At 45.1% G+C, this 25,098-nt stretch overlaps 1 protein-coding gene across 7 annotated transcripts in view; it reads right to left on the bottom strand.

The window, feature by feature from the left end:
• The window catches only part of MTMR14 (myotubularin related protein 14), a 53,506-nt gene that overhangs the window by 12,874 nt on the left and 15,534 nt on the right, over positions 1-25,098 (bottom strand). For 5 of the 7 annotated variants that reach the window (XR_006390820.1, XR_006390821.1, XM_044300511.1 and 2 more), the window contains exons 9-17: positions 23,153-23,227; positions 19,735-19,801; positions 17,058-17,143; positions 9,570-9,646; positions 9,379-9,415; positions 6,582-6,655; positions 6,201-6,259; positions 4,297-4,435; positions 3,744-3,941 (exon numbers count right to left, since the gene is read on the bottom strand). Coding sequence is in view for 5 of the 7 variants with exons in the window: in XM_044300511.1 (XP_044156446.1) it covers positions 3,744-3,941; positions 4,297-4,435; positions 6,201-6,259; positions 6,582-6,655; positions 9,379-9,415; positions 9,570-9,646; positions 17,058-17,143; positions 19,735-19,801; positions 23,153-23,227 (812 nt within the window). In the remaining 2 variants the exon portion in view is untranslated. The remainder of the gene's footprint in view (positions 1-3,743; positions 3,942-4,296; positions 4,436-6,200; positions 6,260-6,581; positions 6,656-9,378; positions 9,416-9,569; positions 9,647-17,057; positions 17,144-19,734; positions 19,802-23,152; positions 23,228-25,098) is intronic. The other 2 variants (XM_044300512.1, XM_044300514.1) reach the window with 1 other exon arrangement.

Below are 25,098 nucleotides of genomic sequence, written 5' to 3'. Positions count from 1 at the left end.
TCGCTCCCTGGTAGGGTAGTCATTAAAACTTCATCAAACCAACAGGTAAGAGCTGCCTACAAGTTTACAGCTGGACCACGAGTGGCCCATTGGTTGTGTTTCTGACCAGGATAACGTCCTATTTCTTCTTACCAAGCATGGCGATCATAATGTACAATCTTTGCACCAGTCTGACCAGTGTTTACTATGTCTTGGGGCCGTAAGGGCACCTTGAAGTGAATGTGCTAAGCCCCCAATGGTCTATGTACAATGTGCCCCCGACCTTATTCACTCCTGGAGGTAATAGGTAAGTTACTTTAAGCAATATATGATAATTTGTATTGAATCGTATTGAGAGAGTTTTCCATGAAGCCTTCGATGTGCTTTAGTAAGACACACATGCATCAGTCTCCACATGCAGAGAAGGACCGAGGTAAGTCAAATGCAAGGTGACAAAAGCGTCAGCACTGACAGTGACAGCAGAGCTCAATATAGGACTTTTGCTGATGGTATGTCCCTTATCAGCTGCTCCCCCTCCCCTCTCACAGCATCTGCAGCTGCATCCCCCTCCTCTCCATTAGGTATTTACTTTAGTACACGGAGGTGGTTTCTGAAAATGTACAGGCCGCAGAGAGTTTAGGAAGATGCAAGTTTTCCCTAAGATATTACAAAGATTTATGTAGTCACATGTTCAATTATAACTACCTATGCTCTAAATAATGCTTATATAATCATGGAAAGGCTGGCATTGGGCATGGGTGCCAGTAAAGTATGCAATTTAAAGAAGACCCGTCACCTGTCCTGACATGTCTGTTTTAGTAAACACCTGTGTTCCCTATGAAATAAAATTCTGAAGCATGTTTTATCATTGCTCTGCGCTGTTCCTCTGTTGTTCCTCCTAGAAACGCATCAATAAATTGAGTCTAACAGTTGTACTTGTCAAAGGGGCATGTTCCCACACAGTCAGATACCGTCAGCTCTCATTGGACAGTGTCAGATGGCGCAGGGACACCCCCCCAACACCAAGTTGTCAATTTATTCATTACATTTCCAGGAAGAATAACAGATGAACAGCACAGCATAGTGGGATAAGGAAAGATGCTCCATAAGTGATCACTTTGGGAAATACAATTATGTACTAAAAGAGACAAGTCAGGAGAGGGGACAGGACCCCTTTAAAATAAAAACTAAACACATGCATTCAATAAATTCACACAGCAGATTTATATTTTCGCCTAATATTCTAGTAAAATATTCCTGTGGATCGGAAAATCAACACACCGCTGTAAAATGAGGTCAGCCTTCAGCGTCTCTGCTAATCTGGGAATAGGGGACATGTGGAGAGCTGCAGCCGGGGCCGCACCACCACCGCACCTGCCATTACTAAAACACACGCCAACTCGCTGCTTTCTCTATCCGCTCATGCCGCAGGATCGCCACTGGGGAGCCGAGCGCAGCGTGGAGGGAGCTGGAAATACAAAGACTAACTGGCCGTAAAATCAGGATTCAGCGTCAGACAGCTGCAGGGTCACACTGTAGTATAAGCCATAGCAGGAACATGTGCTCCGGTAATGATGTGTTATGTAAGCAGATTACAATGTTACTGCCTCTACGTGACACCGGCTGCAAACAAAAACCAGTCCGAATCTCAATTTGAGTAAAGAACTAAAGTGTTGCTCGGAGAGGCTTACATGGGGTGTCCACTTTACTACTGATGGCCTATCCACAGGATCAGCTGTCCTGCAGTAGCTCCAGTGAGGGAAGTCGCTGCCTGGACTACAAAGCTCCGTCCATCGTGTAGTGAACGGCGCTGATTACTGCGCTGCAGGAACACAACGCGCTCACTACACAATGGATCGAACTGTGCAGAGCCAGCACTGACTTCTGGTGCCGGAGCTGCCCGAAACAGCTGATCGGCAGGTGTGCATGGTGTCAGACCACCGACAATGAAGTACTGAGGATAGGCAATCAATTGTAAAGGAGAGAACTAACCCTTTAAAGCCAGTAATAGACAAAAGAGAGAAACCAGCTAAAATAGGGTCTGTATAATAACACAGCTCTTGATCTCATCGGAATGTCTCAGTAGTGCAGCCTCAGGCTTAGGGCCTGCAACTCCCTGTCGATATATCTCAACCTAGAAAAACCATATTAAAAAGCGGTTTTCATGTTTTATGTATGCTGAAATGCATTTGATGATTTTTTTTTCAGGTGGATCTCCTTTACATCATCAGTTTAACACGAGCAGCATGTGATCTGTGATGCAGATGAGCCATGATCAGGACGGGAAACACGGCCATCACGCAAACTGTATTTTCCAGACTGAACACGCTCATGTGAAACTGCCCTTAATTAAACTGCCCTACTGTTCAGGCGCTCTCGAGATCAGGAAATCAGCAACAGGGACCCATGTGAGAAGGTGGACAGCAGCGTGCATACCAGGTATAAAGTGAAAATACAGTAGGCACAAGATGATATTGGGGTTCACTGAATCCTAAGATGGACCATTAGACCGCATTCACATCATGTTTAGGCCTATATTTGACGTATACACTATAAAAAGCTCCAGGTGTATAAGCCAAACGTAACTATACACTCCACTTACCCAATGGAGGAAATGTTTGCGGTATGATGTAATGCGGTAGGCTATGCAATAAAGAGGAACCCAATAAAAAGAAGCAAACCAAGTGGTATACATTCTTATTTTTACAATAGGTGCCTATGGTTATGTATCTCACTATCTGCCTATGCCGTGGAATCTGTTGCTGCCTTCCATCAGAGGTGAGGAGATCCTGGCAGCATAACCGTCCAATGTCAGCTCGAAATATGATGTGACCAGAGCCTTACCAACACACAATGTGGTAATATCAAGTGAGTAGTAAGTAATTTCATCAGACAACCAAATATCTATATTCTGTGTAAACAACTGGATACTTTACATATATACTACTCAGGAGCCATTCTGCTGGGACTTACCATACAAAGGACAAGTAGAGTGCCGTCAAACACTGCAAGTGGCATGGAAGTTTCCTTATGGCCTCTGTCTGGCTGGTATACGTTGGCATACCTTTTTCTTTTCTTTTTTTTAAGCTGTATGGAATAGTCTGTTGTGTTATACCATAGACCAGGGATGCTCAAGCTGCGGCCCTCCAGCTGTTGTAAAACTACAACTCCCACAATGCTCTGCTGTAGGCTGATAGCTGTAGGCTGTTCAGGTATGCTGGGAGTTGTAGTTTTGCAACAGCTGGAGGGACGCAGGTTGAGCATGCCTGCCAAAGAGCATCCTGCAAAAAATGTATACACACAGTATACATTTTTAAACATGGAACATGGGAGCCAATGGGCAATGTATGTCACCATGTGGCCATACGCCGGAGGTAAACGGTGGGAGAGCATCCAGGTGTATATCTAGGCGTTGCAAATAGGTGAAATAAAACTAAAACAATGTAGCTGTTGCACTGTAATATATCTGTGGCTATCATTGCACACAAAAGGACATATAAGGTCTATTGGTATTTGAGAATCATCCCGTAAGAAATAGACCCTAGTGCCGACTATCCCCTCCAAATGGGGCCGTCTTCTGCTGGATCGATTATTGTATCAGCCAGAACATTCCCTTGTATTCTGGTGGGCAAGTCGAAGGTTGGGTTAGTCACTAATTCTGTCTCGTATATGCTCCGATATACCTTACTTTGTAAACCTATGCATCTACGTCATACAAGGCATCATCATTACAACACCTTTGTATATAAAATAGTCACACGTACGTTGGAATGGCTCGCCACGTGTCCCACCTGCGCTGCGGCACCTCCAGAGGGCTACTCCCTGCTCTCAGGAAGATGTCTGAGTGGTTGGATGAGGAGGAGCTGTAGGATTTAGCTTCAGTTCCTAATGGCTGGAGAAGATGGTCTTCCGACATCCGGTTCCAGACTGCTGTTTGGGGGGAGGAGGTATGAGTCTTCTTCCTGGCGTGGTGGGTGAAAAGGAGGGAAGCAAATCGAGTCACCAAGTAATAATATGGTTAGAAAAAACATTACTAGATCATAGTGCCCAGCGTTCACATTTCTAACAGCTTAGGCTGTGTATGCAAATGCGTCGGTGTAGCCATAGATCTGATGGAGGTCAAATGAATGTCCTTTTGGCCTCCATCAGGGTGGTACAGGTCGGCATATACATTTTTTAATTTATATAGAAATGTGGCAAACTGCACATGTCTTAGGCCCCTCATTCCACTAACAGAGGCAATAAGAGCGTCCTTTGACCTCCGTCAGGCCTGCTTCAGTATAGAATACAGCATTAGGAATAAAATCAAAACCTTACCAGACTGCATGGCTCTGCGCCCCGAAATTTATCAGGTCTACAGATTCACAGTTTGTATTTCCAAAGGCACTGGGAGAGTCTTCAGTGATCACAGAGAAGTCACTACTTAGACTGGTGGCGCTGCCACGATCTCGAGGTTCTAGCGGAAGGGAAAAAAATCAATTTATACACACATTAACACAAAAACAATCCGTTTAGGGATTCACACGACAGTGGCCGTCACACAGCCATTTTCAGAGCCAATTAAAGGCTATAAGGGCTATTGACGTGGCCGTCCGGTATAACAGCCACTGAATATCAGCGATCATAAAACAGGACATGTCCTATTTTGGCCATTTTCACGGCCAGATGGACCCCTCTGTAATCAATAAGCTAGTTTTTAACGTCCGTATAGACTGGAGTGCACCCATCTATTGGCCATTAAAGATGGCTACCAGGGTGTTTCAGAAGAAAAAAAACTCACCTCATTCACTTGGACATGTGAGGACACTCGCTCCTCGAACCCTCGCTATTCACTAGATGCAGCAGGACCTGACGTCACGTGGGTTCGAGGAACGATGGGGGAAGGCAATGGGAATTTTATATGAGGGCAGGAGATATACTTCAGCCATAATATATTTATAAGAGCACAACTTGAGGGCTATTCTAACCAGGCCTGTGGAGTTGGAGCTTCTTTTGGTTGCATTTGTAAAAAAAAATGTACCGACTCCAGCTTTACAAATGTTAATAATAAAATATATTCATGTTCTATCAATCTCATTTTGAAAAAACATGTCTGCCGGGCTCTCTCCAGCCTCCTTGTCCAGACCCGAGGATGCCAGAAGGCCACTGAGAGTTATGAAAACAGCACAGCTTCCGGGGCTAAGTCACTTAAGTCAATGGGAGTTAACAAATTGCGTAACTCCGGCGCTTTGGCTTCCTCGGGCCCCCTGGTGTCCCCAGGTTGGGATGAAGAGAACCCTGCGGCCATGTTTTTCAATATGGGAATACCCCTTTAAGTGCACTATTCACTCCTCTTTGACCCGTCACAGCGGCAATAAAAAGCATTCCGGCAGTAGACGTCAGTACAGTCTCGCCGCTTTGATCCCTACGCAGCCATGTCACCAGTTTGCAATGTGTTTTCTAGGTGACACTTTCCCTTAAAGTTATTTGTTCAGAAATTGTATTCCAACAAATCTGCTTTATGTTCTATCTAAAAAGCCTGATTATTGTTATAATTGGGTGAAAAAGCCGGATATTAACATTTTATTACAGGAAATTTGTTATTACTAATTATTGGCCATTTATGTAGGAGTCGGAGTCAGACTATGATAAAATAGAGGAGTCGGACCTTTGGCATACCGACTCCACAGCCCTGGTTATAACTACTGGGAGGCACTAAGGAAAGCCATTATCTATTCTGGGGCACAACTGGGGGCAATTATAACTACATGGGGCACAAAAGCGTGCGTTATTTACACTGGAGGCACTATATATATTATTTATACACATACATATACACATATACATTGAGGTCACTGCAGGAGTTGGGCTTTTAAATTAAATTAAAAATCCAATGAAAATCATCCATTTTTAATTGCCTTATTCACAGCTTTTAAACATGGATGCAATATAGTTGAAAGATGCCCATGGGAAAGGGAATACTCTATTAGATCGGTGAAAGTCCGACCTTTGGGACCTCTACTGATCACGAGAACACGACCCCCTCTTCCCGTCTTGTGGACAGAGGATTATTTGATATATAACTGGAATACCCCTTTAATCCAGCAATGGGACCACACAGATGCCATATTAAAGGAAAGTCCCTGTATTCATATAGGTTTTCTCTGATTTGATTAAATATATAATAAAACACTAATAAGACACTGAAGTCAAAATACATGTACTGAACGTACAACACCTACTTAATGCACAGAAATCTTCTAATGTTAATCCAGGATCTCGCGCCTGTGAACTTTTCCGCCTGCAAGATAGAAAGATCATTACACCCATCATTCACCTTGTTCCTGCACCTGCCCCCACACATATGGATGTGAAAGGGAACCTGCCCCATTTCTGACATTGTACACATAATATGGTCCTGCTTCTTTTACTGCGCGGTGCTCTTCCATACACACCTCCATGTGAGGCAGGTCCCGGACGGGGAAGATTTCCAGCAGAGAATAAATTAAACAAACTGGGTCAGGACACTAGAGGTTTCATGGCCTCCATCGATATCCCATCACCAGTTCTGCTAACGAGGTCAGCAGCTTTCTCTCTACCGTTACAGGCGCAAGTCAGCTTACCGCGTTTTTCTCCCCGATGAGGAGAACTCGTCTGATGTGATGTGCTTCAGAAAATTGAAGCAGAAGAAAAATATCTGGAAGGGGGAGGGAAATGGAATTGTTATTAATTGCGGAAAATCAGGAAAAACAAACAATCGCAATTAATTAATGAGCAAATTATGTACAAAGAATTTAAAGGGGTCTCCCATCTTTTAAAGTGATGTGTATATAGCTAGGATATGCCACGACTATGTTTGTGGGGGTCTGACCGCAAACTCCCATGAACATAGGAATAAAGGACCCATTCGGCAGGTAAATGGGGCTGGCTGCAGTTCTCTGCACAGCTGGGTTTCTGAGATGTCTCTGTGCTGAAAAAAACAGCAGAGGAGCTGAAGGCTTCAACCAACGCTACGGCCACTTCATTCTAAGGATCGGTGGGGATCCTAAATTTGACCACCGCCCATGAAGGGTGGCATAAATACAATGATAAATATTCCCCATACAGCTCTAAATATTTTGCTTCCGTTCACACAGCATATTATAAAACTGTCTGCCTGCAGCTACCACTAGGGGGAGCTCATTGCATGCATATCTATACAGCTACCACTGAACCCAAGTGAAGATGTAAAGATCTCTATGTTTCTATGCACTCTGCTCCCCATAGTGGTGGCCAATGCCGTGAAGCCAGAAAAGGAGTTCAGCGTTGGGTACCCCTTCCTCACCATGGGATCAATAGCAGTGGCTTGGTATACTTCCATCTCCATGCTACATCAGAGATCTATCCAGGCCTGTGGGGACAAATCAAGTACCGGACACGCAGTCTCCTAATAACTGCACTTATTACAGCAGGGGGCACAAGTGGGGTTATTGGTGCAGGACGACTACTACTCCCAGCCAGAGGTCTGCATTTATGTAAATTGATGCATGAACTCCTCTCTTCTTTGGTTTGCAAATGAACAGCAGCCCGTTCTCGCTCGCAGTCTGATCGTGGATCGGGTTTACGTCAATGATTAAAAGGAAGCAGACACGGAGACAAGAAAGGGAATGAAAAAAATTTGCAGCCGACTGCTGAGCGCTCGCAGACAGATGCTGGTCGGGTTTGTAGAAAGAAGTGTTTTCCTTTGACGAATCTTGCTCATTAGATCGAGGAAAGAACGTCGAATGTCTATATACAGCTGCCTGTCGGAGAGCGCCGTCTTTCATCGTACGCAAGCAGTCGCTACGCAATTGCAGCAGAAATGTACTTACACTAAACCAGCAATGTGCAAACACAACCAGAACCACCCAACGTGGAGAGAGAAATTAACAGCGACATAGCAGAGCTGAACTTGTAGTGGAAATTACCATGGGCTGTTGGTGGGTTTCCATTGCTGTGCTGCCTTGTGAAGACTGCAAGCTCTTCTTATGGAGAGGCCGTTAGTAAAGCGTCTCAAAGACAATAATTACTGGGAAAATTATGCAAAATAGGTCTCTCCAGCGCCAACTATAGGTCACTGTCAAGAAGGAAACTGCATCCATGCAAAGCTTTATTGGGGATAAATGGTGGGGGAAGGGGTGTATGCAGATGTCATAATAAAACTTAGTAAGGGCTTCCCTCCTTGTGATATTTTAGATAGGGTGTTCAGAAAGACCACCCTATGTCTCAATGTATTTACATCAGACCACTGGCATGAATACAGTGATACATCTCTCCCTGTCCTCCACTTCCTCTCACAGAATGTATTACAAAACTGTCTGCCTGCAGCCACCACTAGGGGGAGCTCACAGCATAAAAATATACAGCTACACTGAATTCAACTGGAGCTCTAAAATCTCTGTGCACTGGGCTCCCCCTACTGGCAGCTGCAGAAAAATATGCCAGGAAGCAAGAGAAGGAGTACAGCATCAGGCCCTTTCTCCACCCAGGCCCCACTGCACCAACCTCTATGACCACTAGAATGAAGTGTTTTTTCCCCCAACAGATAGGATAGGCTGCTGATGAACTTCAAAAAAGCTGTATAACCCCTTTAAGGACAATTCCTCACATCCTGTGGCTCTAGGACTGTTGTATAACTACAACTCCATGCATGTTCAGATAGTCGCAGACTTTCGGAATATACTGGGAGGTTTAGTTCTGCAACACCTTGAGAGCCATAGGTTGGAAACCAGGGGTCCACAATGAATAACGAATTACCGCTATGGAGGAGGGAGTACAAAATCAGAAAAACATGTGCAGCCTTCCATAGTATCAGCCGGCTGGTTGTCAACCTCAGAACTGTTCGGGTATTTGTCAGGCAGTAATTGACTGAAGTGCTAAAGGGCATCTGTCAGCAGTTTTGTGCCTATGATACTGGTTGACCTGTTACATGTGCACTTGGCAGCTGAAGGCATCTGTGTTGGTCCCATGTTCCTATGTGCCCGCATTGCTGAGAAAAATGATGTTTTTATTATATGCAAATGAACCTCTAGGAGCAACGGGGGCGTCGCCATTACACCTAGAGGCTCTGCTCTCTCTGCAGCGCCCTCTGCACTTTGATTAACAGAGCCAGCTGTGATCACGTTTACACTACCTGGCCGTGTCAAAGTGCAGAGTGTGCGGCAGTTGCAGAGAGAGCAGAGCCTCTAGGTGTAATTGCGACGCCCCCGTTGCTCCTAGAGGTTCATTTGCATATAATAAAAACATCATTTTTCTCAGCAATGCGGACACATATGAACATGGGACCAACACAGACGCCTTCAGCTGCCAAGTGCACATGTAACCGGTCAGCCAGTGTCATAGGCACAAAACTGCTGACAGATGCCCTTTAACGTATAGAAAAGAACAATATGCAGAACTCACCTCTTCACCCTTAATAAGGCGATCTACCAACATATGCCTGAAAGTGAGCAAAAGAGCATAATGAGTACAAGACTGGGGGTGCAATCACACATTGATCCCCCCCTAATGTAAAGCGTTTTATTTTTTTTAAATATGTGGAATGACAGGAAATATATACTGTATATAAAACCCAAACAACTGAAGTGACTCACCCAAAGAGGTACCAGTCATAGGCCACAGTCAGGTAAAGGATCTCGGCTGGCTCCAACGAGTTGTGGACCACCCCGTCCTATAAACAGAATTACCAGTAAAGTCAGTAAGCAGTGTGCCTACATCTGCTAACACTAGAGGGTACACATAAAGTGTAAATATAGTATGCCTACACCCACCACTAGGGGGAGTGTAGGAGCTTACTGCATACACTGTTACACTGAATTTAATAATAAATCAGATTGCACTAAGCTCGTTTGCTCTCCCTAGTGGTGGCGGCAGATAATCCCTTAAAAATCAGGTGGACATTCACTAAAATTTACAAGCAAAATATCTGGCAGGTCCTAGATAACCCTGGCCGAACAAACTGACCCTCAACGGACCACCACAGAAGAAAACTGCATTTGGAGTCGACGTAATCATTACAGTTTATATCCTATCAGTAAGATGTGGGGGAGTTTATAAAGGCATCAGAGGAAGAAGACATGGAGTAATGGAGGTCTGCACAATGAGGAGTACTCAGAGTGCTAAACCAACATCACCACTATGCAGTCCAGCGTGTAGCTTCTTTTATGGCAAATGGTAGGAGGCATACACCCCGTGATCCCTGCACATACATATCTGCTGCTTTGATGCTAAAATGGACTTCTTGAGGTCCTAGGTTCAAATCTGACCACAGACATCTGCATGGAGCTTGCATGTTCTCCCCGTGTTTGCATGGGTTTCCCCCTCCCCCACTCCAAATACATACTGATAGGGAACTTAGATTGTGAGCCCCATTGGGGACAGTGTGACGCTAATGTCTGTAAGTCGCTGAGGAATATAGTAGTTCTATTTAAGTCATATAAATAAATGAAATAGCTTTCACAGTGCTTAACCCACCTGCCGACAAAGTGCCTTGTAAGAAGCATAAATTATGAATAATCTGCCGGCATAAAAGAAAATTCTAGTCCCGACGAGAACGAGGGATTGGAGGGCAGTTTATACGGAAGATTAGAAAATCCCACTAAGAATGCAGCAGCTGTAAAACGCGTTGGTCAGTTCATCCAAATTAGTGTCAAATCAATATTCATGTCGGCCGGGAGATCCCTGTCTGTAATTATATATATATATATCCATAAAAAGATTCAGGCAGCACTCCCTTTAGTGCAGAAATATGGTCCTGTGAGAGGACCGAAACGTTGTCTGACATGTGTGAATAAAATTCACTTTTTTACTTAAAGGAGTGCTGCGGACTTTCCTTCTCTACTATATATATATATATATATATATATATATATATATACACACATACACACACACACACACACACACACACATAATGTACATCCTCCCCTATCCCTTGATGGACTTTTTTTTCAACCGTATTAACTATGTAACTGTACACACATACATACACAGTATACACACACATACAATATATACACACACACACACATTATAAACACACACATTATAAACACACACACATACATATACACACATACATATACACACACTCTTACCCTTTGAACACAACTTTTCTAAAGGTTCCTATTGTTTGATGAATTATGAACACAGCCCTGAGCTGCGTTACAAGTCATTTTTTGAACAAAAGAAAGATCTAATTATAAGAATAGAATAAAACATAACCAAAGAATGAAAATTTAACCAAGTTTGGTAGGAAAGGTGCAAGTCTTTTTAATTGTCATTTACCGCAATGGCTTAGATTCAGTGAGAAAAATAAAAAGTGACCGATCCTTTAAAGAAGTTGGCTGAAATTATAAAACGTTATCCAAAAACAGCGCCACCCTCTATAGGCAGAGCCCGGTATTACAGCACAGCCCCAATTACTTGTAAGCTAATCTTCTTAAAGGGCTTCTACCACCAGAAATAGCATTATGTAGCTGACTGACATTAGTGATGTTAGTATGTTTCTAACATTTCTCCCTGCAGCCGTTTTTGTAAAATAAGCACTTTTATTATATGCCAATGAGCCTCTAGGTGCTATGTGGGCGTAAAATCAGCACCTAGAGGCTCAGTCTACTCACTCTTTATCCCGCCCAGGTCCCCAGTTCTGCCCGCCCCTCTCCTCTTGATTGAGGTCACTGTTCCCTGCATCGCAGACGAAATACCGCGCCTGCGCCGTTCACTTCTGTATTCGGCGCAGGCACTGTGAGTGAATGATGCGCTCCTGGTGCCGGATTCCTCACTGCGCCTGCACCGACTACGTCACAGTGAGGAAGCCGGCATCAGGAGAGCGGCCTTCACTCACTGCGCCGAAGACAGAAGTAAACGGCGCAGGCGCGGGATTTAGTCAGCGATGCGGTGGACCGTGGCATCAACCAACAGGAGCGGGGCGGGCAGAACAGGGGACCTGGGCGGGATAAAGGGTGGTAGAAACCCATTTTTTTCTTTAACACATCAAGGGTTAACAGCCAAACAAACTCGATATTTATTACCCTGATTATGCAGTTTACAGAAACACCCCAGATGTGGTCGTTAACTGATGTACGGGCACACGGCAGGGCGCAGAAGAAAAGGAACGCCATATGGTTTTTGAAAGGCAGGTTTAGCTGAACTGGTTTTTAGATGCTATGTCCCATTTGAAGCCCCCCTGATGCACCTTTACAGTAGAAATTCCCAAACGTTGACCTCATTTTAGAAACTAGGGGATAAGGTGCCAGTTTTTTTGGTACTATTTTGGGGAACATATGATTTTTAATTGCTCTATATTACGTTTTTTGTGATGGAAGGTAACAAAAAAATGGCTGTTTTGGCACGGTTTTTATTTTTAAAAACATTCATCTAAAGGGGTAGATCATGTGCTATTTTTTTAGAGCAGGTTGTTACAGACACAATAATATCAAATGTCTACTTTGTTTGAGTTTTACATAAAGCATTTTTGAAAAAAAAAAGTATGTTTTTATGTCTCCATTTTCTGAACGCCATTTTTAAAAAAAAATTCTGCCGAATGGTCTTGTGCAGGGACTCGTTTTTTGCAGAAAGAGTTGACGTTTCTATTGGTACCGTTTTTTTCGGTACATATGATTTTTTGATCATTCATTATTACACTTTATGCGGCAAGGAGACCAAAAAATTGGTAATGTTGGCAAAGTTTTTATTTATTTATTTTTCCAGAGTTCACCTCCTGAGGGGTTAGGTCATGTGATATTTTTATAGAGCATATCGTTACGGACGTGGCAATACCTAATACATATACTTTTTCTTATTTATTTAAAGGGAGTCTGTCACCACATTTTAGCATGTTAGACCGTTAAGATAGGGTTATGTGATCCAGCCAGAACATAAAAACGGTACCTTTGTGGTAGAAAACGGACTTTTCTTTTTGCCGAAAATGAAGTTATAAGATTATGTTCTGAGCCCTCTCAAGTGCCCAGGGCGGTCTCTCAATCCTCGGAGCCCCAGGCAGGCACCTCCTAAACGGCTGATAACTCCGCCCTCCTTGCGCCTCTGCCCGCCCGTTTACTCCCCTCCCCTGTCCTTTTCCACTGTGGCTGTGCGGTCCAAATCGTAGCGGGCGCATGCGCAGTAGGTATTGCGATGCCCTGCCAGGAGCGGGCATCGCATTGCGCATGCGCCCGCTACGATTTGGACCGCACAGCCGCAGTGGAAAAGGACAGGGGAGGGGAGTAAACGGGCGGGCAGAGGCGCACGGAGGGCGGGGTTATGAGCCGTTTAGGAGGTGCCTGCCTGGGGCTCCGAGGATTGAGAGACCGCCCTGGGCACTTGAGAGGGCTCAGAACATAATCTTATAACTTCATTTTCGGCAAAAAGAAAAGTCCGTTTTCTACCACAAAGGTACCGTTTTTATGTTCTGGCTGGATCACATAACCCTATTTTAACGGTCTAACATGCTAAAATGTGGTGACAGACTCCCTTTAAGTTTTACACAATAATAGCATTTTTGAAACCAAACAAATGAAGTTTTAGTGTCTCCATAGTCTGAGAGCCATAGCTTTTTTTATTTTTTGACCGATTGTCTTAGGCAGGGTCTCTTTTTTTTGGGGGGCGGGATGAGGTGACGGTTTGATTGGTACTATTTTGGGAGGGCATACGCCTTTTTGATCGCTTGGTGTTGCAATTTTTGTGATGCAAGGTGACAAAAATGGCTTTGTTTGATACGGTTTTTATTTTTTACGGTGTTCACCTGAGAGGTTAGGTCATGTGATATTTGTATATAGCTGGTTGTTACGGACACAGTGATACGTTTTATTTATTTCACTTTAACACAATATTAGCATATTCGAAACAAAAAAAATCATGTTTAGCAATTTTCTTATGTAGGGGCTAATTTTTTGCGGGATGAGGTGACTGTTTTATTGGTATCATTTTGTGGGACCTTTTTGACCACTTGGTGTTGCACTTTTTGTAATGTAAGGTGACAAAAATAGCTTTTTTCGACACAGTTTTTATTTTATTTTTTTGTATGGTGTTTATCGGATGGGGTGGATCATGTGATATATTTATAGAGCCAGCCGTTACGGACGCGGCGATACCTAATATGTGTGTTTTTTCTTTTTTATTTCAATTTTTTATTATAAAATCAGGGGAAAAGTGGTGTTTTTTCACTTGAAACTTTTTTTAATTAAAAACACTTTTTTTAACTTTATTTCTGACTTTAACATTTGGGGGTCTGATTCCCTCTGCAATGCATTGCAATACATCTGTATTGTAATGCATTGCCTGTTAGTGTATTACACTGAGTCATACACTAATCATGTTGCCTAGGAGACCGGGCCTGAGGATCAGCTGACTGAAGGTCTGTAACACTCCAGCAAGTGTGGCATCCCCTTTGCTTACCAGGAACAGCGCACTATATTCTATAGGGCTGAGCTGCAGTACCATGTGCAGCCACTACAAAATGTACAGCGCTGGAGAGGACACAGTCGTAGCCGGAGTGCCACGATGCCCTTCTGTCAGATGAGAGTTGTGGGTGCCAGGACTGGTTATAAAGATGTTTTTCCACCACAAATTTAGAAAAATCTGATAAATGCTGCAGACCAAGACTAGGACGTGTTGCCATGCAACGATATATACTAGACTCCAATTTATAAGCAGTGCAACCCTAACAACCCGTCCGTCTTGGCGTTTCAGCAAAATAATAAGACTTTTTTTCTAACGCTGGGTTAGAAAAAAAAAAGTCTTATTATTTTTGCTGAAACGCCAAGACGGCATCTTCAAAATGGCTGCAGAGCATCAATGCTGATTTGAGGAGAGGCACTGACTGAAAAAGAACCCCCACCCCCAAGCATCAATCGCATGCCCTTTCATAGAGAGCCCCATTGTTCAAGGGGTATTTGCTGGGGTGTGCCATTACTTTCTGTTTGGAGGACCTCTGGGACCCACACCAATCCCCAGTGCTGGTATAGATCTGCATTCCCTTACCCGTTTTCCCCCGGAACAGTGACACCCGACACCCTGGCTGCGCAGGGTACTGCAGCCCCATTCACGCCAGAACCGCACCGAACATAAAGTGAGTGCATATCCTAGCAATATACTATCAGACTCCATCAGAGGGGGAACACCCGTTTAACCGCTTGAAGGTAGCAGCACAAAGTTGCTGCATTTCCTTGACTGGTTCTCTCTAAGATTTTCCAGGACATGGTAGTATGCATCACAGAAAACAGTGAAGAGGGGTAGAGGCAGAGTAAAGTCCTTTTCGATTGCAGTCTCTTTTACCCCACGTCCCTCTGGGTGGTAGAGGACACGTTCATCTGCCATGCTTGCCTGAGAGTTTCCCAATCTTTCATTTACAGCTCCTCTCTGCGATATTCTCATTAAGGAAAGCAGCGATCCCTTAAAAGACGTACTCGGGACTGCGAGTTCACAGCTTGCATTTACTTCTCATTTTTGTCTTAGCATTCAGGGATATAAACTGGCTCAATGGCGCAGCAGGCTCGATGTTCAGCCTCTCAGCAGGACTGGAGCACATCGCTCATTATATGCATCAGCACCGCCAAGGAGTCTTACAAGGCAAATAGTTTGGAGCAGATATACGTTTATTACCAGCTGCGATCGAGTTTGTAAGAGAACGGCAACATGGACGCTGAATTACACGAAGTTTATCTCAGATACAGAAAAATTGCTCTAATCCATAATCCATCATGGGAGCAAACATTACCAGAATATAAAAAAAAGTGACAAGTAAGTAAAAATCACTATTAAAGGGGTTCTCCGGGAATGACAAACTGGTCGTCAGCAATCTGTTCTCGAATCTGAGCAGTACTGGTTGCCATCAATAGCAGAGCTGCCTACGGATGGGTAAGAGGCCTCACTACACTGCTCTATAATAGGATGTAATGATGTGGGCCTGCCTATGATCTGCCACCATGGAAAACTCACTAATTTGTACCATATGCAAGTACCAAGGCGTATTGTGTAGGGAGACCCCGACCCCCTCACTCCTCCCCCCAGGCAGCTCTGCCAACACTTTTGTCATGCTCTACATCGTTGACCAATATTTGTGTTACTTCTTATATTTTCTTCATCTGCTTTCTCTTTTAAATTTGCTCAGTGGGTGTTCCCTGCCCTTAGGAACTGCAAGTTCAGAGCTCAATGGGTTTCTCATGTGGAGCTGCAAGTTCAGAGCTCAGTGGGTATTTCCATGCCCTGAGGAACCGCAAGTTCAGAGCTCAGTGGGTATTCCATGCCCTGAGGAACCGCAAGTTCAGAGCTCAGTGGGTGTTCCCTGCCCTGAGGAACTGCAAGTTCAGAGCTCAGTGGGTGTTCCCTGCCCTGAGGAACTGCAAGTTCAGAGCTCACTGAGTTTTCCTTTGGGGCTGCAAGCTCACAGCTCAGTTGGTTTTCCCTGGGGAGCTTCTCTTTCTTCCCTTCTCTGTAGCCTGTGCCTCCTCCCCTGCTGCGTCTCACGCTCTGGCCAAGCAGTACAAGCCGTGAGGTCTGTAAACTGCAGCTTTGTGTGATTAACACCTGAGATGCCGACTATGAATGCCTCTACAGCAAAAAGCAGGAGTAATCAATGACTGTGGGATCAGACGTCACACAACGCTTGTAATCTGTAACCATGGAGAAACCGCTGCATCAACCTAGTATGCATAGATATGCATATAGTATCTACAGATACTTGGTAAGGTACCTGAACCTCATGGTGGAGATGTAGGAGTTGCACACATGTGACACGAAGTCTCGGATACCAATGGCTATAGCACAGCTGTGCTGGATATTCTGAAATCCTGGAAGTCTTTAGGCTAGGGCAACATGGCAACTTTGGGTGCCACAAACATCACACAGCCAAAGGTCGCAGTGCATCACAACTACAGAAAGTTAATGGGGTTGCTTTGTGGCCCCCCCCCCCCCCCAAGTTGTTAAATTTGCGACATGACAGTCACAAGAAATCCATCAGATTAGGATTCCTTGCAACTCTGTCACATTAGCGTGTGGGTCTTCATTCACTGCAATGCAGGCAGCACCACACAACGATTTTTGACTGTGCAACGTGCATCAACGATGTCTAGAAATCTACTTACAGCCCAGAGCGAGAGTCTCAGGAGTGAAATGAAGAGCGGCGTGCGATCCCAGCCGGATATACAATGCACCAGCAACCCACTGTTATCTGCAAGGAAAGTGAAGAGAACGCCTCAAGTCAGTTCCGGGTTTATATTCATTAGGTATAATTGTACTCCAAAATACAAATTCTTCTCCTGGCCCTCAGGGTCAGCCCTCTGCGATTCTCTGGGGCTCACAGACCTTACGTACATGGTAATGTAACTTCACGCGGCCGGGCCACCTACTGACAAATGCATCACGTCACCATTCACTGTGAACACAATTTTACTCAGTTTTTCTATTTCTTACAGGTTTCCAGGAGGTTGCAAACCACTTAATATAGACTTGAAGCAGAGCATGTAAGGTAGGGGTTGTCCAGGATTAGAAGAACATGTCTGATTCTTCCCAGAATTAGCGACACACCTATGCATGGATTGTCACTGGTATTTCAGCTCCGCCCTAATAATTTTAATGAGGCTAAGCTGCAATACCAGCCACAATCCATGGACTGGTGTGGCGCTGTTTCTAGTAGAAAGCAGCCATGTATTATTACCCCTGCCCATAACCAGTCTATCCGTTCTGTCATGATAATGCAACTTTCTATTTTATGTCTTATTTCAATTTTCCCATTTTCAAAGCCACTGCTTGCTGTCAATGGCTTACATTCAGAGGCTTAAAGGCTATGTACACTTTCGCAACCTTCCTTATTGCTCCGAAGTTTCTGCAGGGAAAAAAGCAGCAACACTGCAAATAGTCTTCATTAAAAATTTCCAACAATTTTGTGTGTACACTTGCTATGCACTTATATGTCTCCATGATCGCAGATGAACCTTGTATAGCCCGATATTGCAGTCAGACTGCCTTCCATTTGTTCCCTGCTTCTTCCTAACAGATATTTGGCATTTCAGCAGGATATAGGGAACATAATGCAAAAAGCACAGGACTGCAGGATTAGACTACACAGGGTTTGTTTGTTGTCTGTTACCATGGAGATGCAGAGGTCTGCATAGGAGCTGTAGATATACAGTGACAGTAAAAACTGAAAGTAAAGTTGCTTCTGCCATAGGCATTGCAGTAAAATAATAGAGCCGTGAAAAAAAAGTGGATATTGGTTTTAAAATCAGCCCAGATGTACTTGTTTCACTCTAAGCCGGCGTTTCCCTACTGGGGAATCTGTGGATTTTGGGATTCTATGGAGACCGCAGAGGAATCAGATAGTTGTAGAGGTAGCCCATCCAAATGTAACCTGCCTAGTTATCTATTGATGTGCCCAGACACGGGTACGGCCAAGCATTACAGCAAAGTGAACATCCTCTTTAAATTTTGCCGGGTACTTGATAATGTATTCAATGCTCCCGGACTCAGGTGGCACAAACAAGTGTGAAATGAGAGCGTTCCTCCCTCTCCAAGAGCTGCATTTCAGGTTCAGCCATGTGTGACTTCACTGCCGGGCCCATGTGAGCGCTGGCGGAGACTCTGCATGTTTAGGGAGCATCTGAAGGACACAAATTCCTATTACCTGACTCATCCTGGATATGGATATACAATTCCCTTTTCTTACATTTAAAGGGGTTGGCAACATTGAAAAGTTTTTCTGTAACTCACTGTACGATGGTCACTGCTGCTGAGGTGCTAAGCACCTTCCATCCATATTCTGTTTAACCAGATCTTTTATTCCTCGGCGCTGCTCCTGTAAAGAGTGGCTGTGGTGTGCTTTGCCACAGTGGCCCTTACATCCGCCGTCATTGTATGGTCTAAGTTGCCTCCCCCACCTGTACATCCGGCATTGAGCCCTCCTGTTCGTTCTTCTACTGTGCAGGGCTTCGAAATGAGCAATTGGCACCTGCGCAGCACAAACGTTCTTCTCTGCCTTCAGTGTCCCGTCCTATGTTCTTGTGCGCAGCTGACAAGTGAAGCGTACTGTGCAAGCCCTCGTTCAGGCGCCTGCGCAGTATAATACAGGACAGGAGAGTGCAATGCCGGATGGACGGGTGCAGGAAGGCAACACAGCCATACAATGATGTCAGCCACAGCCACTCTTTACAGGACCACCAGCAAGGAAGAAAAGAGCTGGAAAACCAGAATATGGATGGAAGGTGCTTAGCACACCAGCAGCAGCGACTACCATACAGTGAGTAACAGAAAACATTGGCAAGGTGGCCACCCCTTTTATGTTTAATGCAATACCCTCAAGGTATTGCAGCCTTCACCAAATTTAATTCCATGTGCTGTGATTGTTGTATGCATGCGGTGCATTGTTAAACACCCCCTTTAAATCTACTTCCCTCCTATATCTTTTACTGATATTGAAAGTATCAAACTTTTAAAAGTATGCGCCGCCAGGATCAAGCTTATTAAACCAAGCACACTGTCTGCTAGGGTTGGCCCTGCTATCAGTGTGCTTGGTTTAATTGGGTCGATCCTGCTGGTCGACTTTGAAAGTTGTAAACGTTTCTGGATATCCTATGAAGTACATGGCTATCCAGAGCATCCGGGAGTGGTCTACATCCACATTCACATATAGCGTTACCGGTGGGGATCTCGAGTTAGTCGGCCCTAATCTTTTAGCATTTTTTTTTACTACACATTCCAGATTTTCTCCATTTTCCTGGCAACACTTTCAAAGGGAAATCTTCTATTCAGAGAAGAGACTCTCACCATCCCCGTTGATGATGTGAATGAGGAGCCTCAGGTAATTCTGCGTCTGCTTCACCAAGTCCCAACTCTGTAAAAAATAGAAGAATGAAAAAATATTTTAAAAAATTAAATGTGACAAACATAACACACACACATTACATATACACAGCATTACCTCCCCTACTATGCTAATCCCAGGGTGTGTCCTCCATTAGGGAACATCTACGAGCTGTCTACTGGTGTCTGAAATCCACCGCCTACATCATTACAAGCTCAGGTTGTTGCTTTACACTGCAGCTCTGCTCATGTGCCAGGAATTCAATGCATGGGGAGGTAATTTCCAAATACTACAAGCAAACACCTTCAACAACTGTTGGTTCTTCCTCTCGACACCCTCCCATACACATATATGCATGTGTTTTCAAAGCCAAGGGGAGACTACTCTGGCAGTGGCTTATCTCCTACTAGAATAAAAGGATCGGGCATTGAGACAAATGGGCCAGATCCCTTGTTCTGCCTACATCATCTGCTTGGGGGCAGTCAGGAGACCCCCACACTCATTAGATAGTTAGCCACCCCGCTGAAACTGAACATACTGTTTAATATATTAAAGGGGTTCTCCAGGCTTTTAATATTGATGACCTATACTCAGGATAGGTCATCCATATCAGATCGTCGGGGGTCCGACACCCAGTACCCCTGCCGATGAGTTGTATGAAGAGAAGGCGTTCAGTGTGCATGTGCCGTCTCCCATCTCTCTTCCTTCTATGTCTATGGCAAAGCAGCAGCGAGCGAAACGGCACGAGGACCCTGCGCGCGCCTTCCCTTCATACAGCTGATCGGCGAGGGTGCCCGGTGTTGGACCCCAGCCGATCTGATATTGATGACACATCATGAGGCAAGGTCATCAATATTAAAAGCCCGGAGAACCCCTTTAATATATATGTACTTGGAATACTTAAAGCATTGTCCATTTTGGACAGCCCCATTTCATTAGAAGACTCCCTTTAAATGAATCCGGTAATCTGAACGGATGGAGCGAGTGCTCAATTATCCAGCAGCGCAGTCACAGAGGAAATGAAGCATTACACAGTTTTCACTGAAATCAATGGGCTGTCGATGCAAACCATGGAGGTCCTGGGTTCTCCAGAGAGACGCTCTTTGCAGTGGCTCTCCCTTCTAGCTATCGGACTGCAGGACGGACCTCACCCGCCGTTCACTCTCAAATATCTAACAGGATATACGAAAAAGGGTTTTCGAACCCCAAGGCGTATTTTTGATTGGATAAGGAGAGGCAGAGGTGAAAAGTAATCGTGTTTTCATGACACATATATATTTCTCTGCGTGGCGCTTCCCTGGGTGATGCTTGTGCATTGTATATCAGCTCAAAATCACTCTCTAACAAGTGCCAGCTCAGCACTTCCCGCCGCCTGCTGGGCTCTGTCCTAATTCTGCCTGGTGAAAGATGATTAAATCGTGGGCCTCCCTTATGCAGGATTTTGAGAGGAAAACTTGATCAAGAACCTGCAAACATATGACCGAAAAGCAAGAATCAAGGACATCACTACGAAGACAACTCCGGTACAAGTATGTCAGTTCCTCTGCGGCTTTGTTAGTTGCTCCGTATGGGATCCGTACGACGTGCGCGTGCATGCTGACATGAGGAGGGGATGAAGAAAAAAAAAAAAAGGACCTGTTCGCTCTCCTGTCTGTTTCAGTAAATGCTTATATTCCCCATGAAATTACAACTGTGGGGCACCTTTTCTTAGAACTATGCGTGGTGCTGTTCCTCTGTTATACCGAAATGTATGAGTAAGCTAACAACCGAGTGTTAAGCCTCATGCACACGTCCGTGAAACACAGACCGTCTGATGCCGGCCTGGATTTCTTCTGAGTGCAGGAGCGCACGGCATCATTGGTTGCTATGACGCCGGGCGCTTCCTGATGCCGCCGCAGTACAGTAATACACTGGTATAGATCATACCAGTGTATTACTGTACTGCGGCAGCAGCAGGAAGCCCCCGGCGTCATAGCAACCAATGATGCCGTGTGCTCCTGCACTCAGGCCGGTATCACACGGTCGGTGTTCTACGGAAGTGTGCATGAGGCTTTATACCTGTACGTGTTAATAAGGGGTGCCTACACAGTGTGAGACTGTCAGCGCTGAGAGGATGCTGAAAAGGAGTATGGTAACACTCACCTATCAATATATTCACACATTTCCAGGAGGAATAACAGAGGAAGGACACAATGTGGAGTTGAATACAGAGAGGAAGGCAAATAATTGCTAACAAGGACTTGTCAGGAGAGCAGATCAGTCCTTCTTTAAGATGCACCTATGTGTCAAGACCCAAAATAATGGTTGGCAGTAGTATACCCTAGCCCTAAAGGGGTTATATGGGATTTATATATTGATGATGTATTCTCATAATAAGCTCCTATTGATGACCTGAGGGGATCAGACTCCTGGCACCCCCTGCTAATCAGCTGTTTAAAATGTATATACGAAGCACAGCACCATACATTAGATAGTGGCTGTGCTCGGTATTACAGCTTAATCCCAATCACTTGGGACGGAGCTACCCACAGGCCATGTGATGGATGGCTGTGACCTCACAGGACTAGGAAGACGGTTACGCAGCTCTTCCATGCACTTGCTGTGTAGCATATGCAGGACAGACGGCACTTTGCAGACAACCCTTGACCAAATTCCAGCTACCCCTGCTTCCCAGTACTCGCTGCTCTTAGTAATACATGGAGCTCCAGATTTCAAAACCTATGCACGACCAGCGGATTTGGTCACCTAAAATGGGTGGTCTTTGCTGGCAGCCAGAAAAAATGTGGGATGCAAATTTTTCATAGTACACAATTGTGATATATTATAGCTGTTCATTGATGATTGACATAAGTGTGTAATAGCTGCGCTACCCCTTTAAATGAATGCAGAGTAATGCTGTTCACTGCAGGCGGTCTCCCTTTTATAGTAAAAGACAGAGTATAAAAAAAAAAGATAAAAATTTAAATGAGAATATGTAGTCCTGTCCCTGTAGACTGAGAAAGGCACCTCAATTAGATTTTTTTTTTAAGCAAAACCCATTAATATGAGCCGCCTGCAGCGCTTCCTGCCATGTGCTGACCCATTTTCTCCCACTCAGCACATGCCGGGTCCCCAGTTCTGCTGGAATATCCCAGAGGCTTAGGAAACCTGCCCTACCAGGACGCCAAGCGATGATGGAGAGGCGCTGCTCCTGACTGTGTCTACTTTCATCATTTTGTCTGCTGCTGTGCAGCCCCTGGGAGGGTATGAAAAAGGGCAAACGACAGCACAGTCCGCATATGAAAGCAGATGTACGAGGGGCGGCGCACAGCGAAGAGCAGGGCATGTCACATGACTCTCGTACTCTCTGTAATCGGGACACACAGTTCATCAGATGCTTACCTGGTATTCCCTCCAGTCAATGTTTAGGTGTCTTGTCAAGCAGAGTGGGATGCTTAAAGGGGCATCAACATAATCCTGAGGGTAGAAACTGTAGATGTTCATTCATTGATATATATTATATATTGATTCCCCCCACCCTCCCCCACCCCAGGCATTTAACTGCAACTCCACTTTGGGGCCAGAGAGCTACTTGTGAGGGCAATTGGCAATGTGGCAGGTAGGCTTGAGCGAATCGAGCTTCGGATCATAGTTCAGAAGTTGACTCATTAAAAAACAGTTTGTTTGTAATGCTGTTCCTGTACAGCATTAAAATATATGGTCTCCGTCTAGCGAAAGTTCGTGTCGGCCGAAGTTGCGCAAGACTTCGGGGAATGATTTCGATATTCATATCTGCGTATTTAACAACCTTTTTAAAATAGGAATCCAAAGTCGTCTTTGGTACCAAGGAAGCAGCCAGTACAAAAGCCGGCTTCGGATTTTAAAATGTTTTTAAATCTGCAGATAGGAAAACCTTCTTTCGGCTGAAACGAAGTTTTGCTACACGGAGCCCATACATTTTAATACTGTAAGGAAACAGCATTACAATAAGATTCTTAAAGGGGTTATCCCACTTTGCGTTTTTATACTTACCTGCTGCCACCGCGCGTTCACTTCCTGGATTCTGGCTGGGGACGGGCTTCATCTTGATTGAAGTATTCTCCCGGCCGGGCCGCGCGCTGGACTAAACGCGCACGCCGCCGCGCATGCGCCATGGTGACTTATTTCTGGCCAGTATAGTACAGAGCCGGCGTGCACGTTCGCAGCTCTGTACTAATCTGGCCGGGAAGAAGTCACCGTCGTGCATGCGCGTTCAGGACAGCGAGCGGCCCGGCCAGGAGAAAAGAAGGAGTCTTCTGGGCAAGCACGACCATCGGGATTTTGGAGAAGAGCGGTGGTCGTAACCAGGGGAGACCGAGTCACAACAATAAGGTAAGTGGGGATGAATTTTATCCTAATCGGTGGACATTTGTTAAGGCTACTTTCACACTAGCGCTTGATCGGATCCGTTCTGAACGGATCCGCTCATATTAATGCAGACGGAAGCTCCGTTCAGTACGGATCCGTCTGCATTAATAACTTCGAAAATTTTCTAAGTGCGCAAGATGCCTGAGCGGATCCGTTCAGACTTTCAATGTAAAGTCAATGGGGGACGGATCCGCTTGAAGATTGAGCCATATGGTGACCTCTTCAAGCGGATCCGTTCCCATTGACTTACATTGTAAGTCTGAACGGATCCGCTCGCCTCCGCACGGCCAGGCGGACAGCTGAACGCTGCAAGCAGCGTTCAGCTGTCCGCCTGGCCGTGCGGAGGCGAGCGGAGCGGAGGCTGAACGCCGCCAGATGATGCAGTCTGAGCGGATCCGCTCCATTCAGACTGCATCAGGGCTGGACGGAGGCGTTCGGGTCCGCTCGTGAGCCCCTTCAAACGGAGCTCACGAGCGGACCGACGAACGCTAGTGTGAAACTAGCCTTATAAAGTATATTTACAAAAATGATCACTGTCAAATCATTAACAGATTTAACAGTGATCATTATGATGGGATAACCCCTTTAATGAATCGTTAGCTATGATCCGAAGCTCGATTCGCTCAAGCCTAGTGGCAGGTCTTCTACCTGTTCGCACCAGTAGCAAAAAAACAATCCTATAACGTTAGGTGCCGTACACAGATGCCCACCAGAGTGCCAACCACAGATCACCAAATGCAGCACGCTGAAGGAGAGCCAGTACTGTGCAGTATTTGCTTTGTCTCTAAAATGGCACTGGTCCCAGGCATCAGAGGGATCTGTAGTTTGCATGCCCTCTTCATGCAGCCTGTGTGATTGGCACGTATACTGGAGGACACTGTGGCACCGCCTGTGATATTAGTCGCTATCTGATCCAAGGTGAAGCTCACAGTAATAATATA

Source organism: Bufo gargarizans, chromosome 7, assembly GCF_014858855.1.
Source record: "Bufo gargarizans isolate SCDJY-AF-19 chromosome 7, ASM1485885v1, whole genome shotgun sequence".
Taxonomy (NCBI): Eukaryota; Metazoa; Chordata; class Amphibia; order Anura; family Bufonidae; genus Bufo; species Bufo gargarizans.
This window is presented reverse-complemented; position numbering and strand designations above follow the sequence as displayed.